Source organism: Rhipicephalus microplus, chromosome 1 (genome assembly GCF_043290135.1).
Source record: "Rhipicephalus microplus isolate Deutch F79 chromosome 1, USDA_Rmic, whole genome shotgun sequence".
NCBI classification, from domain to species: Eukaryota; Metazoa; Arthropoda; class Arachnida; order Ixodida; family Ixodidae; genus Rhipicephalus; species Rhipicephalus microplus.
This window is the reverse complement of record NC_134700.1, coordinates 265983911-266002124: the sequence shown is the minus strand read 5'-3', so window position 1 is coordinate 266002124 and position 18214 is coordinate 265983911. Positions and strand designations below refer to the sequence as shown.

At 43.1% G+C, this 18214-nt stretch overlaps 1 protein-coding gene across 1 annotated transcript in view; it reads right to left on the bottom strand.

Annotated features, from left to right (window-relative positions):
* The window catches only part of IntS3 (integrator complex subunit 3), a 38219-nt gene that overhangs the window by 15155 nt on the left and 4850 nt on the right, over positions 1–18214 (bottom strand). Inside the window, exons 6-15 of the mRNA XM_037435943.2 lie at positions 16002–16068; positions 15410–15551; positions 14307–14436; positions 9492–9637; positions 8260–8491; positions 7501–7580; positions 5876–5967; positions 5685–5779; positions 5189–5311; positions 501–636 (exon numbers count right to left, since the gene is read on the bottom strand). Coding sequence (XP_037291840.2) covers positions 501–636; positions 5189–5311; positions 5685–5779; positions 5876–5967; positions 7501–7580; positions 8260–8491; positions 9492–9637; positions 14307–14436; positions 15410–15551; positions 16002–16068 — 1243 coding nt within the window. The remainder of the gene's footprint in view (positions 1–500; positions 637–5188; positions 5312–5684; positions 5780–5875; positions 5968–7500; positions 7581–8259; positions 8492–9491; positions 9638–14306; positions 14437–15409; positions 15552–16001; positions 16069–18214) is intronic.

Sequence of the window (18214 nt, the reverse complement as noted above, 5' to 3'; positions counted from 1 at the left end):
CATAATAGAACCTTCGTATAAAAATGAAACTTGCTGAGAAAAACATGACTCTGAAATTACTTTAGTCAAAGGCATACACAATGGTCAAAGTTGTCTTACAGGCTCCTAGAAGTCCTGTTAAGGTGCATTTGCGCAGTAGGCATTATGACTTTACTAGACAACAGGCTGTTTCGAGTACACTCATGGGAAGCATTGAAATAGCAGAACAAACTTTGAATATAGCAATATTAACTCTGTGTCTATTAAACTACACACACAAAAAGAGTGTCCATTAAACAGTTGCACAATTTAGCTACATAACATTATTCATTTATCAAAGCTATAAGGTGCATCTATCAAGGCTGTAAGTTAGCAGGCTCCAAGGTGCCACTACTTTTTGCCTCCTACATCATTTTTTTATTCGGAAGCCTACCATTTGGCATAACAAATATAGATAATAAAAAAAGAGGCTCCTCGCACATTTAATATCAACCGCAAATGAGTATGCACATAAGACGCACTTTTCCTTCTGTAGGTCTAGAACTTTTTTCCGGATGTCCCCACCGAGCTGGTTAAGATGTTCCGAGATGTCCATCTGCTCTGCTTTGCTGGGCTCCCGAATGGGCTGGAACTTGATGTCCTTAGAACGCAGCTTGCCTAGGTGAAAATTTGCCACAGTTGTGAAACAGCTCTCTGTGCATTTTTCTACAAGATGAGCTTGCGCAAGTCTCTTTCTGTTTTGCTGTTGGGAGAAAGGCAAGCCTGCTTGCAAATGAAGATAGAGAGAAATTATTCAAGGGAATGGGGGATCCTGGAGCATTTATGATTGGGGTCCTACATCCAGGGTTCGTTTTACTGGCCTTAGCAGCCTGCCACACTTGAACCAAGGGCACATGCTGAACTCTCGGGCCCAAGCTAACGAGTTGTGTCTCCCACTGGTCTATACTAAGTGTTACGAGGTCTGCCGAGAAAATTTGGCTAAGTTGTTTGGTGCACAATCACACCCTCATGAGATTGGGTAGAGAGACTGATGAACCATGGGCGTACGGCCGGCTAAAGCGCTGGATGTGTCGCATGTCATTTCAGTAAATGCGGAAACACGTCAATCCGAGTTTTTTCGAAAGTTGGCGGCTTTTTTCTTATTGAGGAATCTGTGAGGCATTACACATTTTTATCACGTGAAGTGTGAGTGCAGTGCTGCCAATTCGAAGGAAATTTCCCATATTGAGGTAATTTCAAGGTCCTAATGATAAAAAGGAAAATTTTGCCATTTCAAGGAAAATTCAGCATGTTCCTACTCATTTAAATGCTTTCAAATAAATTTCGACATATTCAGGGCAAAATTTTTTGCACTTAGATTGCCCTTTTTTTTCTACTTTTCAAATACTGTCATATACCAACCCCGATCGGTTATATAGTGGCCGCGATCGTTGATTTCATGAATATTTAGAGACATTACTGTGATCTCACTGTGTGGATATGCGGGTGATGGTTCGTTGTGTCATGCTGTGAAATGCGCACAATTACCCGTATATTTATGCAAATCACTTAAGACTTGAATTAGACACTTACCCTTTGCCTTGATATTATAGAGTGCTTTAGCTAGCACTGCTAATTCCACTGCACATAAAAAATACGCCAATAATGTTCGTATTGACAAAAAAACATGACGGCCATTTTGACGGCCAAGTGCAGCACCAGGTTCACTCTGATCATTCAGCAAGGATTATCAGATGCGCTAATATCCTAAGTTGACGGTCTGATTGTAAAACTTCTCGAAGTGTGCAAACTCTGTGCCTATTACTAAAGACGAGAAAGCTGAGTATGCAGCCAATAGTGCGAGTGTTCAAACTTCTGACCAAGGTGGTACAAGCTGGCATCCAATGCGAAGAGTGATTCAGTACTGCTACATATTCATCGTTACTTGACCTTCGTTCAAATAATTCATGGTTTGAATTATGCTCAACAAATAACAAAAGTGCAGGTGACACAAGAGTTTATGACTTATTTTAGGTATTCTATGTAAGTGAGAAAAATTTTGGTTAAAAGAAGAAAATGTCAGCTTTCTGGGAGAGAAATTTTGTATTCACGGGTTGGCAGCCCTGCTCTGACGAGCAAGCAAGAAAGATACGTGGAAGAAAAAAGACAGCAGCAAAGACTTGCCTATCTTGCAATACATTTGGTATGCCTAATTAGACTTACAGGCAACCACATTATGCAATGGAAAGAAAGCTATGAGAATATAGCTTCTGTCTATGTGTAACCAAACTAAATACAGTCGAACCCCTTTATAAGAGGCACTGATCTAGGCGACAAATGGGTATAAAAGACACCAGTGTGCCCACATTGAAATAGGGGTTCATAAGAAAATGCATACATGGTACCCTTTTTATATCAGACATCTCATATAAAAGACAAGGATTGCTGCACTATGCACGTCTCTCACAAAGGGGTTCAACTGTAATAGGGCAGCATTACGATTAAAGACTTCGTTGCTTAGAAAAGAGCATTGAATCAGTTAAACACGGACTCATGAGGACTTTGCATTTGCCCACATATAGAAGGCCGAAGTGGTAAAGCAAGTATAACACTCAATGGTGTCTTTTGTAGTTTGTTGGTCTTGTAATTTGACTGTTAATGTTTTTCTTTTCCAAGCCTTAAACGACGCTGGTGAAAACACAAAAGTTCTGATAGGAGTGCTCTCATTCATGAGCACTTTCTCTTTCCAAACTTTCCTCAATTGCCGTAGAAAATTGCCCACAAGTACCGTATTTTCGCGCGTATAACCCGCACCAGAAACCCAAAAATTTCAGAGGCAAAGTGGAGGTGCGGAAAATACGTGGGGTTTTTCCTATAGTGCTGTTTCACAGCAATGTGTGTTGTGCTGTGAAGCCCCTTAACAGTGTAGCGAAGGCTACGGAGGCGGTTTCCGCAAATTCTTGTTGCTCCACAACTAGCACGGCAGCTTGCGGCCGATTTTGGTTTCGCTTGCTTGCATCAATCATTGAAACGTTTAGAAAAACATTTGGGGAGAGACAATTCAATTGCTCAGTGTAAAATCTCACTGTCACACCACAAGTATATTTTTTGGACGTTCGCGGCCGCTCAGTGACCTTCCACATGTCCCTATGTCACGGACGCCATGTTTACTTTTGGAAAGGGCTTGCCGAAAAGGTGGTGCTGTCTAAGAAAGTTCCATAATAAATAAAGTAAGTTCCATAATAAATAAAGCAGTATTTATTTCAGCAAGGCAAATGAGATATTATAGTGCCCATAGAGATATTATCAGTAAATTAATGTACAACTTTTTGACGCAGTAGCAGGCATGCATTTCGGTTCTGTTGTTTCCAGGGTGCTGTTACAGTGTACTAGAAGGGGTAAAGCTGTCAAGTTGTTGCCGAGTGTGAGCGCTCTTTACCTCACTGATACCGCTAGTTCTCCACATCTCGACCCGTTCGCCAAGCCTAAGTCGATCTGTTCTGTCACCATGAGTAGCATATGGCGGCAGACCTTCACGGCACAGCAAAAGCTTAAGATCATTGCCGTCGCCGAGGAATTCGGAAATCGCGAAGCGGGAAGACGGGACGATGTGGACGAGTCCTGCGTGCAACTGTGGAGAAAGAAGAAAGAGAGCCTACAAGCCACGCACCGCGACCGTAGGTCATTTCGTGGCCCCAAGACCGGTGCCTACGCTGAGCTGGAGGCGGAGCTAGTAAAATTCATCGAAGATGTGAGAAGCAGGCGTCACGCCGTATTTACCGAGATGGCCCAAGTGGAAGCGTGGCGACTTTCGAGGGAGCTAGGCCTACCTCACGAGTTCCGTGTGAGCCACGGATGGCTGCACCGCTTTATGAAGCGGCAAGGGCTCTCAATCAGACGGCGGACTACAATATGTCAACGCTTGCCAGCTTCTTATGAGGAGAATCTGCTCAAGTACCAGAGATATGTAATTGGCCTGCGAAAGCAGCACAATTACATTTTCTCGTGAATCGGCGATGCAGGTGAAACTCCTGTTTATTTTGAAATGCCGTTGGACACAACGATTGAGAAGACGGGCAGCAGTTCGGTGAGCGTGCTGACCGGCGGTGTGCCCTCACCGACGGCACGAACTGCGACCGTACGTCTTCTTGAAAAGGAAAACTCTACCAAAGGTTCATTTGCTTGCCGGTGTGGTGGTGCACCCACACGAGAACGCGTGGATGAACATGGACTTGTTCGTAGACTAGATCAAGGCGGTATGGGAGAAGAGGCCCGGTGCGATGCTCGCAAAGAGGTCCATGCTCCTTCTTGACTCGTTCCGCGGCCACACAACTGAGGAAGTGAAGGACCGCCTTTCACGCAACGGCACCGACTTAGTTGTTATACCTCGTGGAATGACGTCAATGTTGCAGCCTCTAGATGTGTCGCTTAACAAGCCCTTCAAAGCGCATGTCAAGCGCTATTACGCCGAGTGGATGGCCGAAGGCTGCTACGACTTGATGCCGACAGGACGAGTCCGAAGGCCTGATTTTGCCCTATTCTGCAAGTGGATTGTCGAGGCATGGAAGGCCATTCCAGGTGAGATGGTGCGAAAAAGTTTCAAGAAATGCTGCATCACAAACACATGGATGGAACTGAAGATGACCTTGTGCATAATAGTGAGGACTGCGACTCAAGTGATAGCTCTAGTGAGAGCAGTGACAGTGAGTGAATTGTGACTGGCCTTGCACACAGCATATTCTGCTTGCTAAATAAAGCTTTTTCTGTCTACATATCTGCTATGTTGCTTGAGCAGTAGCTTTTGTACAGCCTTTCCTGTATATCAAATGTGCGGGCAATACGCGAGGATTTTTCTTTCTTTCTCGGTGAGCTGAAAGTGGGGGTGCGGATTATATGCAGGGCGGGTTATACGCGCAAAAATACGGTACTGTGTTCAGATGTCATGCTTAGCACTTTACTGTGAATCTCTTCTCTAAACCCACTAAATGCACTACTTCTTTTTCGACTAGCTGATCAGGTTGCACAATTATTCCATTGTAAGCAAGGCAACAGGGAAACGTTATTAGCATGCAAAAACAGCACCTGACGCACGAACAATGTCAACACTAGCAAAATCATTTATTATGCACTTTATTGAAGTGGCTATTAAAATAGGTCAGAATCGCTTGGCCTATTTGGCGAGTTGGTGCTCCCGCCTACGCTACTGCGCAAACTATAAGTGCAGACTCACCAAGTGGAATGTCGTCTTCGTCTTCGCTGAACTGAGCCTCGTTTTCGCAGTTAATCACAGAGTTGTGGTTGCCGTCCAAGATCATCGCTCCGGGAGGCATGGGCACTGTTTCTTCTACTTTTCCTGAATACAAGAAACAGTCAATGCTGAGTCAATTCAACACCCAGTCAAATTTATAGGACACTTCATAGACATACAATGTTTGTTTTATCACACTCGCTAAAAGGTTTTGGCTGCCGAAGAACTTTTGGTGAGGTTAAATTAACATTTCAAGCCTTTTAATGGTTACTCTATGGTGCGCATAACGATACAAGTCTGATCAGTGGTCATATTTTCAGAAAGCACATATTTTTTGCTGATTTTACAAATGTGGATCCCGTCCTCTGCAGTGCAGGGTTCAATTCCCTTCACTATTGTGCTGGGGCCTCTTGATGGTTTATGGTCTGGAACTATTAAATATTCCTAATATGCGACTGTTACTGATCAACTCACTCACCTTCAACAGGAGAACAAAACTCTGCAAACTGCTCCCTGATCATTGTTCGAAGCTCCTTGTCGAGCTTGGGGTTGTCAAAAAGAGGGGACAATGACCTGCAAAATGACATTGCACATAGGAGAAATCCATTTTCAGTCCTCCTCATTAGAAGGTAACAAAGGTTTGTAGGCAAATAAGGTCGAGTGACTTACGCGAGAACCCGTTTCTCCAAAATCTGTCGCAGTGACGTGTAAATGCCCTGTTTAACCTGAGCCGCTAAGCTCTTGCAGAAGTTCGACATTATCTGTAAAGAGAAAACGTGGAGTATAGAGATGCCGAATACAAAACCCACAGATTATCAAATGGCATGTCAAAAACAGTTGCAACACCTGTGACGCGGCCTGTGATTGCGAGTGTGACAAAACCAGGACACTAACAGTATCAAGACCAGGGAAAGCTTCCATGAATAGAAAACGTGAAAATATGTTTTTTGGTGGGCTGAAGTTGCCCTGTGTGGACATGGTTCGAATAGGTAAGGACCCCAGATACGTAAGCGTGCGATAGCAGAGTATGTTGAAGCAGTGCATGAACGTCCAGGAGAATAAATTTTTTCGTTCTAAGAAAAAATCCTGTCTCACTCTCTACTTTTATAATTACCTGCAACGTTTGATTCAAGTAAATGTGTTTTTTTTTTCTTTTGGACGAAATCTAAATGTCGTTGTAAGTAGCGGGGTAGGCGTAAAACGGTGTCATATAACTAAGGATTTTAATACATTAATTCTATGGAGATTTTGCTGGGATGAAACCGATTCGTCGTAAAATGTCGGTCGTTGCGGAACCATGGAACTTATAATGGAAGTTCTCCTGTAGTAACAAAAGCGTTCAAAGCCCGCCTTTTCAAAATTTCACATTCAGTGTTTGAAGCAACTGAAAAAAGTTTTGTCTTAAGGAGGCAAACTGGTCTTACACATTTTTTTGTTTATTTCTTCAGTGATCTTGATCAAACTTCACAGGATTATGCAGTTTTTTTGCTCATTTAAAATATTCAATTAGCTTTTTTGTAACTCATCTTGTTCCTGAGATAAGTTCCCCCCTGTTGTATAAGGTCACCATAGAAAAAAAGAGAGCCCTTAATTAAAAGTTATAATTATGATATCCCAACATCGACCAATGACTATAGATTGAAAGTATGCAAGAGTTGTTTTTTTGTTCCTAGGCTTTCTTGGTTATTTTACAGTAAAATTAACTATGAATTCTCAAAAGCAGTTAGAATTACGTTAGAATTTTGACGTGTAATTAATTAAAAAGCCTTGTGCTCTAAATTCTGCTCCCATACTTGCATTCTACACACATACAGGTTTCCATTGCAACAAGAATTATTGTTGTACCTGCCCTAGCTGCAGATGTATTGAGGCCTCAAAATTGAACAGTTGTAAATTTACTTTTTTTGAGAAAAATAGAAAAAACTGAAAACACACAGCTTCTTCAAAAAACAACAATCATAATGCGCATGTTTCGCAATCTTCATAAAGGTGGTCATAAATTCCTAGCAGAGCTTCCAACACAAGTGCCCGCAAATTATAAAGCAGCCTCGAAGTCGGTTCCCCGTTTTTTTTTGCAGGTTCTGCATGTCAACCGCACCAAGAATCTGGACAGTTAGAATGACATTACAAAAAAATTACCACTTCCTGGTGTGTGAAAATTTGTAGAGAGATAGAAAAAATATTTGCAGAAACCAAATATGTATATTTTAAAAAACAATTTTTTTGTCACTTTTTGGTCCCACAGACCAGTCTGCACCCTCAACACAGAAGAAGAGAAAAACATACATACTCACCCTGCAGAGAAAATCTAATAGTGTGGCTGTAATGGCTGGGTGGGGTCGCATAGAATGGTACATCACCAAAATGGCAGGCTCTGCAAATCAAGTGAACAAGAGTACAGCATTTTTTTTACATAAAGCCCTTGCACGTTTTTCTTTCGTAGTCCACAGTTGTGAAAACACAGGATAATCTTATTAATTACCCATAGCCACACTGTCTTCGACTCCTGCTGTGCAGGGTTAGACCAACTTTTCATGCTATACAGATAATGCGAGAAAAATTAAATGGAATATAGTTAACCCAATCATAAGGTCTCTTTATGTTGTTTCTTTCTAAAGAGATATCATTAACAGGGATTCATAATTGCTTTCGGCATAAATGTTCAAGTGTGTGGACCACTACGATTATGCGAAGAGTTTTCTTAAAAGCATGCATTCGAGTGAACATCAGGAATGCTGAATCAGGCTTGTGCACTGACCTTACAGCATTCTTATCAGCACGAAATCCTGTAGTGTTAGTGGTGATATGGACCTCTGGAACTACACAACTGTGCCCCAGGTACACTGTACGTCAGTCCCAGAAGCCTACCAATCAGCATGCTTTTGCAGTCACAAGGGCTAAACAAAGAGGTGCTTCGACTTCGAACTTATACTGTATTGTTAGCCTTTTCGTGCCCCGCTCCCCCATACAATGTCTAAACAAGAAAACTTTAAGGTAATAAAATTAAAACAAATGAACGAAGAGATCGCAACATCTAGTCAACATCCCCTCACCTATGTTCATGATGTTGTCCCTGTCAGGCGAGAAGAACAGCCAGTCGTAGAACAGAGCCAGCTTGGCATTAGAAGCCGCCACGTTGGAGGTGCACGTTGTGAGCAGCCAGCCAATCACGGCCCACCGAGGGATGATGTCCGAGCAAAGCAGCTCGTTTGATGGATGGATCACACCACAGATGAAGCGAATGAGGTCGCAGCGAAGCGACTGGCTCTCGGGTGTGCTCAGGTACTGCACGTGGCAAACCATGAGACGGTGAGAGGATACGTACCAACATGTGCACCCTATGCAAAATAACTGACAGGACATGGTGAAAGGGACAACAGCTGCATGTCACAGCGCCTCCCATATGGCACCTTCCTCTATCTCCTTTTTTCCTTTTCCTTTAGGCTGCAATCAGCTGTGCCTCACGAGACACTAAAATTTCTTTCGGCGAAATGCATCCATAACTCCACTGTCACCACGAATAGACAATAAATTCGGGTTTCAGGCATGCAAAATAGGAGTCCACTTTACCGGATTTCCACGGAAATGAGTCACCCTAGCTGCTGCAGCTACATACTTCAGCTCCAATCATCACCATGCCAGTGGTGATGATTGACAAAAAGGGCAAAGTTAAAATAAACGCTTTCCCAGTGACCGCATGTGCTAGTTTAACTAGCATGCCCATTTTAAAAGCAGCCAAGCTGAAAGACAAAACAAAAATAACAATAACAAGCACCACAACCCCTTGCTGCACGAGTATACAGCATGCAAGTTTATTGAATAGTATAAAGTATTTGTGAAGAGCATGCTAATTGGCGAGCAATGTTCCTTAATACTACAATTTATATACTCAGTGTATACTGTGTTCTTTCAGCAAATGTGTTGATTATGGAGATTCCAACATAAGGTGAGCAACAGCTCTCCTATGCTGTTGATTATGGCAGCTTTTCTTCCTTGCCTTCAGTCCCAGTGTCCCAACACTACAAGTAATGATTATGTAGTAATATAGTAGTTGTGTAATTTATCATTATAGTCATTGATTGATTAAAGACAAACATATGTCTTCTGATTCACGCTGCTGTTTTTTAGATGTCTTTTGCTACATTAACTGTACAGGTAGATGCTAGATAAAAAAATTAGGATTTCTGGTGTTGGTAGCAGCCAAAATGGTGCTATGGTCTGCCACAAATGCATGTCGAAAGTCAATGGTGTTCTTCAGGCAGTCATAACAGCATCCTTCGCTTACCTGTTTCTGAAACCATTCTTGGTAACGCTTTTGGTTCCCAAACTTGACCTGTGATGTAAGAAATGTGATCTTGCGTTCCATGTCTGGAGTTAGCCGGCACTGAAGAAACCTCCGTGATGTCCGCTGCATGAGCAGCTGCTGAACTCCTGCAGGAAAAGGGAATCAGGAAGCTAATTAATTCTCATTCTACGCACAAGTGTGCCATAGGCACATACTTCTAATGGTGCAGCATACACTGCTTCAATGCCCCAATACACCCAAACCTCGCTATAATTAATTTTATTTTATTTAGAAATACTGTGAACCCTCTATTTAGGGTCATTACAGGAAAGGCACGACACACTGTAAAAGCAAACTAGGCACATAACTATAAATCTCACAATGATAAACCAGATGTACATATATACAAATCTGTGAAAGCTCTGCATTCCAAACAAAAAAACAAAAAAATACACACCCTGATTCGCAATGCAACAGACAACAATCGCAATAATCATCAGAATAAATCACAAAATATAAATCAAGTAAATGCACAAATTCATTAACATCACCCGCATAGACTATGTTACTCGGCAACTCACTCCAATTATCGATGACATCGGGGAAGAAAGTATAACGGTACGTCTTCGTTCATACAAAATAAGGTTGCAGTACTCGTGTGTGCTATGCCCTCTCGCTTCGTTTCCCAAGTTGTTGTATGTAGTCATTTATGTTAATTTTAAACTCACCTTCCATTATTTCAAAAATAAAGTTTAATTTATTTTTACGTCTGCACTTGTGGAGAGTCTCCAGATCACAGAGTTGTAGCATTTCTGTGACTGTGTCCTTCTGCTTATATCTTGAGCATATAAAGCAAGACGCAAGCCATTTTATGCATTCCAAATTTGGGGGGCTCCAGACAATACTGGCATATGTCAGTATCGGCCGTATAAATGCTTTAAAACAAGAAGTTGTACGCCCATACTTGCACCCTGCAGTTTTTTCCTTATTAAACAACTTTTGTGAAGCCCTGGAACAAACATTATAAATATGTGTGAGCCACTTAAAGTTATGCATTATTGTGAGACTTAGGTACTTAAAAGCATTAAATGTTAACAAGGTGTGATTCCCAATACAGCATTCAAATTGAATTATCGTTTTTTCCCTAGAAATATGGGTAACAAATTCAAACCATTGATTTCCGTTCCTGAAGCTTTACACCGCGAGTGTAATTCCTTTAGGCATTCGGCAATGTTCAAGTGGTCCTTCCTACCAGTCATTCGCACGTAAATTAAACGATCAACAGCAAACAGTTTGAGCTTTACATGAGGTTTCGCTACATTTGCAATATTGTTGACATATATAGGAAACAATAAGAGCCCAAGAACCGAGCCTTTGCGGAACTCCAGCAAACACTTCTATTGAGCTAGACATAGAGTTCTCAATTTTCACGAATTGTTTTCTGTAATTTAGGTACGCTTTAATCCAATTAAGTAAAAGTTGACTGAGTCCAGCTCACGGAAGCTTATACAGTAATCTGTCGTGAGGTATTTTATAGAAGGTCTTAGCGAAATTTATGCAGATGACATCAATTTGCTCATTCACATCTAAAGCTGTCGCAAAGTCATGGATAGTTTCAATAAGCTGTGTTGTAGTCGAGACTCTACTCCTAAAACCATGCTGATAAAGATAAAAGTAATTTTTATTTTCCAGGAATGTTATGATATGTGACAATGATGTGTTCCAATATTTTGCAGCAGAGAGATGTGAGCAACACGAGACGGTAGTTTTTGGCGGACAACCGATCACCACTCTTAAACACAGGGATAACTACAGCTGTGCGCCAGTCAGATGGCACTGAACTAGTACAAATAGACTTCTGAAAAATAACTTTGAAGTAGTAAGATACCCACTCCGCATAACGCCGCGAAAAAGGGGTAGGTATTTCATCAGGCCAATATGCTTTCTTTAGAATCAAGAGACAATAGACTCTTCAATACTCCTTCTGGCCTGATAGTAATATCCCCAATCGGCTCGTATAAGTGGTGTATTACATCCTCTGTGTCAGTGAAACATCTGCGTCTTGTGAAAACTGACTGAAATAAAATGCTAAGCCTATCTGCGATATCAACTTTCAGCGTCACGATGTCATTTCCACGTTTCAGCTGGTCAATTTTATCGTGCTTATCGGACATATAAAGTCAGAACTTGTGAGGTGAATGTTTAATGAAAGAATTGAAGTTTTGACAAAAAGAAAAGCACGCTTGGATTCTAACAATTATTTTCGGACACATGTGATATCCTCGGAGCCATAATTTCTTCTTCTCTGCAGCCTTTTTAACTTTTGCTTCTTATGAATAATATCTCGTGTTATCCATGTATTGCACTTTTTAGTATTGCACTTTTTAGTAATGAATTTGTTGATGCAATATTTAATAATAACATTGAAACGTTGCCACAATTTTTCAACTCTTTTGCACTCGGATATAATGGAATGAGCGCTGATAGTCAAGCCCGCTTATAACGAACTTGACCATGACGCGGCATTCGTCCGCTGTATCCCGAAGTTCGTAGTAAATGAAACACAGCTTTTAAAAAAGGTGCGAGTGAAAACACAAACTTTTTTTGCCCCAAAAAGTCCATGATGCACGTGTTTCGAAGAGCATAAGCGATAAGGGCTGTCTCGAGTTAATTTAAAACGGCAGGGTGCTCGTACGCCGAGGCCCGTGGCATAAGCTGCATGAGGCACTGGCTCTAAAGTTTCGTTGTTCTCGCAATCCGATTCCTCCAAATCGCTCTCGCCACGTATTTCATTCACAATGTCCCAATCCGTGCACGGTTCTGCAGTGTCGGCATCATCATCGGCCGTAATTAAACCATCGCAACAGATGTCCCACCCGCTCTCCCAGGTCGGAGCCGACGATGTGCTGCCACAAATCGCCGCCGCAGTTCGGAAGCTTCAGGCTCGGCATTGAGCCCGACATTGACCAAATCGGTCTCGCGAAAACAGTTTTGCATGCATGTAGCCGTCACCGCCGCCCAAGAAATATTTACCACCTCCACAGCTGAATACCGGGACGCCCGAAGCGGCAAGAGACGCGCGGATTACGCCCAAGCCAAGCGGTCACACTTTCCACGTTTTGTTGAGTGGCAGGAAAAAGCGCGCTAGTCCTCCCATCCGCCATCATGACCACACACGCACACCAAGAGCAAGCAAGACGCACACGCGCGACACACATGCCAGAATGCGTGGAACAGCTCTGGGCCCGTTTAGCCAGAAAACGAAACTAATTCGAGCCAGCGTGGCGGGCGTCGCAGAGCGGTGGAGACAAGCGGAGGGGTTGTGATCAAGAGAAGAGAGCAGACTTGTGAGAGAAGGGCAAAGAGTTGCGATAATGAGAGGGAGGATGCGGCAAGAGGGCGACCTTGAAAACCAAAACACACGGGAAGGAGGCAGGTTGGGTAGCTTGCTTGAAAGGTCCGTGAAACTCGCACGTAAAAAAACTTGGGAAGAGTGCCTGCACACGCAGAAGTCAAGGCATGACCACCTGGATCGGTGCCCACGGCGGTGTTCGAAGAATCGGCGGCCGTGGTCAAAAAATCGTTTTATTGCGCCAGCGGGTTTGCGTGGCATCACGAACTTCAATATTTCGCAATTCGTTCCGCGCAAATTAACAGCCGTTTTCACGCTTTTGCACGTGCGCAGAAGACATGCTGAGCCAAGTGCGAAGTGAGCGAGAACAAGTCCTAAACACGAACCGAATCGCAAATTATCAGAGTAGGTGGGGTAGCGTACGCACGTGCACTAGATGCAGACTATCGGATACAGTCAGTAGCCGACAATGTTGGCAAATGGTCTGGTCACTCCAGGCTGGCGACGTCAACGACAGTACCAGCGATCAAAAACAGGGTAGATGGCCGACCGGTCTTCTAAAGAGCGGTGGCAGTATGAAAACACCGGCTTTGTCTGGTGATGTGCGGTTCTCAGAGTAGCGGGGGGACAAAGGATGGAGGGGTGCGTAACAAAAAGCAGTCGGGGCATGGAGGAAGGAAACAGTGTTCCTTCCTCCAAGGGTTGGGGAGAGCGGCAACTAGAGGGTCGTGGAGGCAGGGTCGGCGTTTAACAATAAGAATGTATGGGCACCTCGCCGATGCCTGATCGGTGGTCTAAATTGGTTTCCCGGGAAGTCTGCAGACCGCTGACTCCGTTTGCTGTAACCGATCAGCGGCGCTCAGAGATGTTCACACTAAGTGCAATTTTGTGCCATTGAACCAATGTATATTTTCACGGTTACGCGGATATTGTTCGTTTTAAGTGGGGCTGTTATATGTGGGCTCGATTGTATAATAGAATATCAGTAATAATGAAGTGAACGAAGAATAGTCTTGCAATAGATATAATGTTAAGAATATATATTTATAAAAAATTTTCAAATGTAACACTCCATTTTGTGTAAGATGCCACTTTGTAATAATGGGGTTTGAGCGTAGAGGCACAAATGTGCACCCATGCTTTTCAGGCATGAACGGACATTTGACATATAACGCGAGGCATTTCTTTTAAAAGAGGCCAAATTAGACACGTTACGAATCCCTGGTAAGTGAAACAGGCAGCAAGTTAAGAGTTCCTGAATACCAAAGCTCTTACTGAGCAACCGAGTTTTAAGAACAAAGACTTGTTAAATTAATAAAACACACCTGATCTCGTACATCTTCTTTCTCAATTCACAAACAGAACATTCAATGTTTCCATACCATTTCACTTTTTCAAAAGCAGCATGCTGCTTTCTAAAATGCAAGGCTTTTTAAAAACAAAGCATGGCAAAGAACAAGTACCTGTGAGTGTAGGCGAAAGAGAAGTGGGGTTGAAAAGCAGGTCCCGCCACAACTTGTCAAACTCGGGTATCCGAGCCACATTCTGGAGTAACCGGATCAGGTCCCGCCCGATGATAGCACACTCTGTAAACTGCACCAAGCAGGCAATACATGCAACACCTAGTCAGCTCATCTCAAGGCAAAGGCCCTCCTACACAGTAAAGCACACCAAGACTTTGAAGAGACCACTGTAATGGTAAACAATTATAACACAGTGCCCGCATTGTCTTGCCAGTTAAACATCATTATTACATATCTGTTTCAAATGTACCAACAGTTCAAATGTAGTGGGCACTAATCCCTGAAGCAGTCTCTATAAAGCCTTATGTATTCACTAACCGCACTAAATTGGCTTGGTGTCCGCTGTGCCTGCTGGATACACCAAAATAATGTCACAATCTGTCTTCAGTCCAACAAATTGAATGTCAACTCTACTCAGGAGCAAATGAAAGTCTTCCTCGAGTACGGCCAGCTTGAATTCATTTCTAGAGGTAGGTGGTGGTGGGCAGCTAGTCACAAAGTTGTGTGGTAGGCTGGAGCAGTGGTATTGCCGCCCACAGTGGCGAGAACCCCAGCAGCAGATATTTGATGGAACTAGTACACACATACCAAGGTGCTATGCAGTTGATGGACAGAAACATCCTTTTTTTTTCTTTCTGGTGAGTGTCTTATGGTTGATCAAAAGGTAACTTGGTGCCATGAAGAAACATGTCCCTCAATCACACAATTAAAAAAAAAAAAAGAAAACAAACCTTTATTGATAGTGAGAAAGAAATATAAAAAAAGTTTCTGCGGCTATACCCCACTAAGTGGTATTGGCTATAGACGGCATACTGCACAGCAGCATAACAAATGACCAACAATTTCTGCAATTTATCAAGCACTATTTGTTCGTCATCCTTGAGTAGCATCCAAAGTGCACGAGTAGTTGCCTGACGGAACAACTGCAAATTGATTGAATGCTTGTGCCCATGAGGGGTTTTAAAGCCAGCGATGCAAGCACACGAGAAAGAAGAGAGAGATACGCTTTTGCCTGCAGTTACGATGTGCCCAAGTAGGCTCACCTTGTCTCGCAGCATGGAAATGCAGAAGTCCACTTCTCGTTGCCGCAGAGTAAGAAACGGTAAGTTTCCGTGGTCCACAATGAGCCGCAGGTAAGTGTACACGGCCGTGGCTATCACAATGGGCTGAGTGGCTAGCCACACACTGCAACACAAGAATTGAGTGAAACACGCATTCATGCATATTCATCCATGGCAGACGCTAATAATACTGGCCATTGCTTGCTTGCATGATTGTGAAAGCACTTTTGTGCATCTCAGGTAGAAACGAGAAAAGCAAGAGGGTTGTAGAGCACAGCGGTAAAGACAGACTTGTTTCTGGCTTAAGTTCAGAGCTCACTCAGGGGTAAACAAAAAGCATTTCAAAATAAATCATTAACAGACATGAATTGCCTCTACTGCATATAAACGATAGTCAGTACCTAGAGAACTCGACTCGGAAACTTGCATTGACATTGCAATAAGACATCTATGCTGAAGAATGTCCAAATTTAAAATAATATATATAGTACATAATCAAGAAATAAAGATGCAGGCACTTAGCGGGAAAAAACTATTTTACTAATGCTGTGACCATTAAAACAGGCGGTCTCACCCGTTTTCGATGAAGATGTCGAGCATGGCTTCTGCAAGCCATATGTTTTTTGGCGTCACATCGCCTCCTACAAATAAAAAAGATTAACAATTTATAGGAACGAACACGTACAGTACCAACAGAAGTTAAAAAAAATGCATTTTTGAAAGATGCATTAGCTCTAGTAAAATGGTGTTGACACAAACATTTCACACAAAGAAGCTGTTTCTAAACAGTGTACGCCTTTGTCAATTGCGAAAGGCTAAGTGACCTCATTTTTTGGTTGCATCAGCACATTTTTTGCTCATCTCAAAAAAGTTATAAAATTTGCCCTGCATAATAAACACACCCCCACTTTGCTCCGATTTTTCGAGAACAAAAAGCGGGTTCATTACACGAGTACATATGGTATTCCTGCAGTCTCAAAAGGGTACTAAAACAAAAGATTTTCGTCTCATGTTTTTTTGTTGCAATGTGTTGCTAGGGGCCTGTTAGTCACAACACTTCCCATTACTTGCTGCACCATGCAACAGATAAATAACTACGGGATCTTCATTACCGACCAGTCTCGATTTGAGAAAGCTCTAAAAACGACAAGCCACCAAGCGCAATTATGACCACATAGTGTGTGCAACGCTCAACCACGTCAGCATACACAACCGCCACGCACTTTCACATTGTTGCCGCCAAGAAAAACTTTCGAAAAGGAAACAGGAAAGCAGTGTCGTCATATACAAAATTACCAACATGCGTGCCATCACCATGCACTCAGGAGCAATATAGGTACTGCTGGCGCAAACGCAGCAAGAGAGTAATGGAGACCATGACATCATAACTTGTGTTGGCTGCAGCGTGGTGATGTGAGGGTAGCAGAAGGGTCACTGTCAAGTGCTTTACGAGGGTGTCAATTGGGCAAGCTCAGTGGTTATGATATCGTATAAACTGGAATTTAAGTCGAGATGTTTTCAATAAAACAATGAGCTAAAGTCGCCCCTCGTCTTATATAGCGGTGTCTAACCGACAGTGCACTGCTGTCTGGCAACATGTGGCTTGTATGTGCATGAGAAGCTGGACACGGCTATATTCGCATTCAAATCCAATAGTAGGTTGTTGTTTCTTTCTTTCTTGTCTGTTTTTTGTGTTCGCGATTTGCCTCCAATCTGTTCTAAGTGTTTCATTTTATTGTGTTTCATTTTTAGTGGTATTTTTTCGTTCACTGAATATGAGTAGCGAAACGAGAAGGCAGTACTCAGCTGCGTTTAAACTAGAGGTTGCAGAGTTCGCAGAAGTGAATGGGAATATGGCGGCTCAGCGCCGCTTTGGTGTATCAGAAAAAAGCTATTGGAGGGCGCAGAAAGGGAAGCTGCAGATGTGCAATCTTCGGAAAATGTCATTTCGTGGGCGAAGTGCAGTTCATCCGCAGCTGGAGAATACGTTAGGGAACTTTGTGGGAAGTTCATGCGTGCTCGCTGCCAGTGACTGTGGATACCATTCGCAAGAAAGTTGCGAAACTCGCTCGAGAATCTGGGCTCACGAGAGAAGAGTTTCCTCCACCAGACTCTTGGGTGCGTCGATTCATGAAGCGCAAAGGATTTTTTTTCTGGTGGCGCACATTCATCTGTCAGAAGTTTCCAGACGAGTTCGAGGACAAGCTTATAAACTTTCAGGGCTTCGTGAACTGGCTTCGGGAGCAGAACAACTAACTACATGATGGGGCAGATTGACAATGCCGATGAGACCCCCGTGTGGTTTGAAATGCCTTCATTGACCTTGATCATGCAGCGTGGCGCCAAGGATATGAAGCTGTTGTCCACTGGCAACAAGCACTCGCGCTTCACTGTCATGCTGACATGCATGGCAGATAATAGAAAACTTCTGCCCTTCATCATTTTCAAACGTAAGACAATGCCGAAGGAAGTGTTCCCGCCCGGTGTTGTCGTTCGCCTCAACAAAAAGGGATACATGGACAAGGCCATGACGCTCAAATGGATACAAGTAGTCTGGAACCGTCAACCAGGTGCCCTGCTGCGTCTTTTCAGCATGCTGGTGTTAGATGCGTTTTCTGGTCCCTTAACTGACGCTGTGAAGCGCGCACTGGGCGATGGAAAACGGACCTTGAAGTGTGACCAGGTGGTATGACGTCCACCCTCCAACCGATCGACGTTGTGCTAAACAAGCCATTCAAGGACCGAGTGAGGCTTCAGTACCAAAAGTGGATGTCTTGCGACAATCCA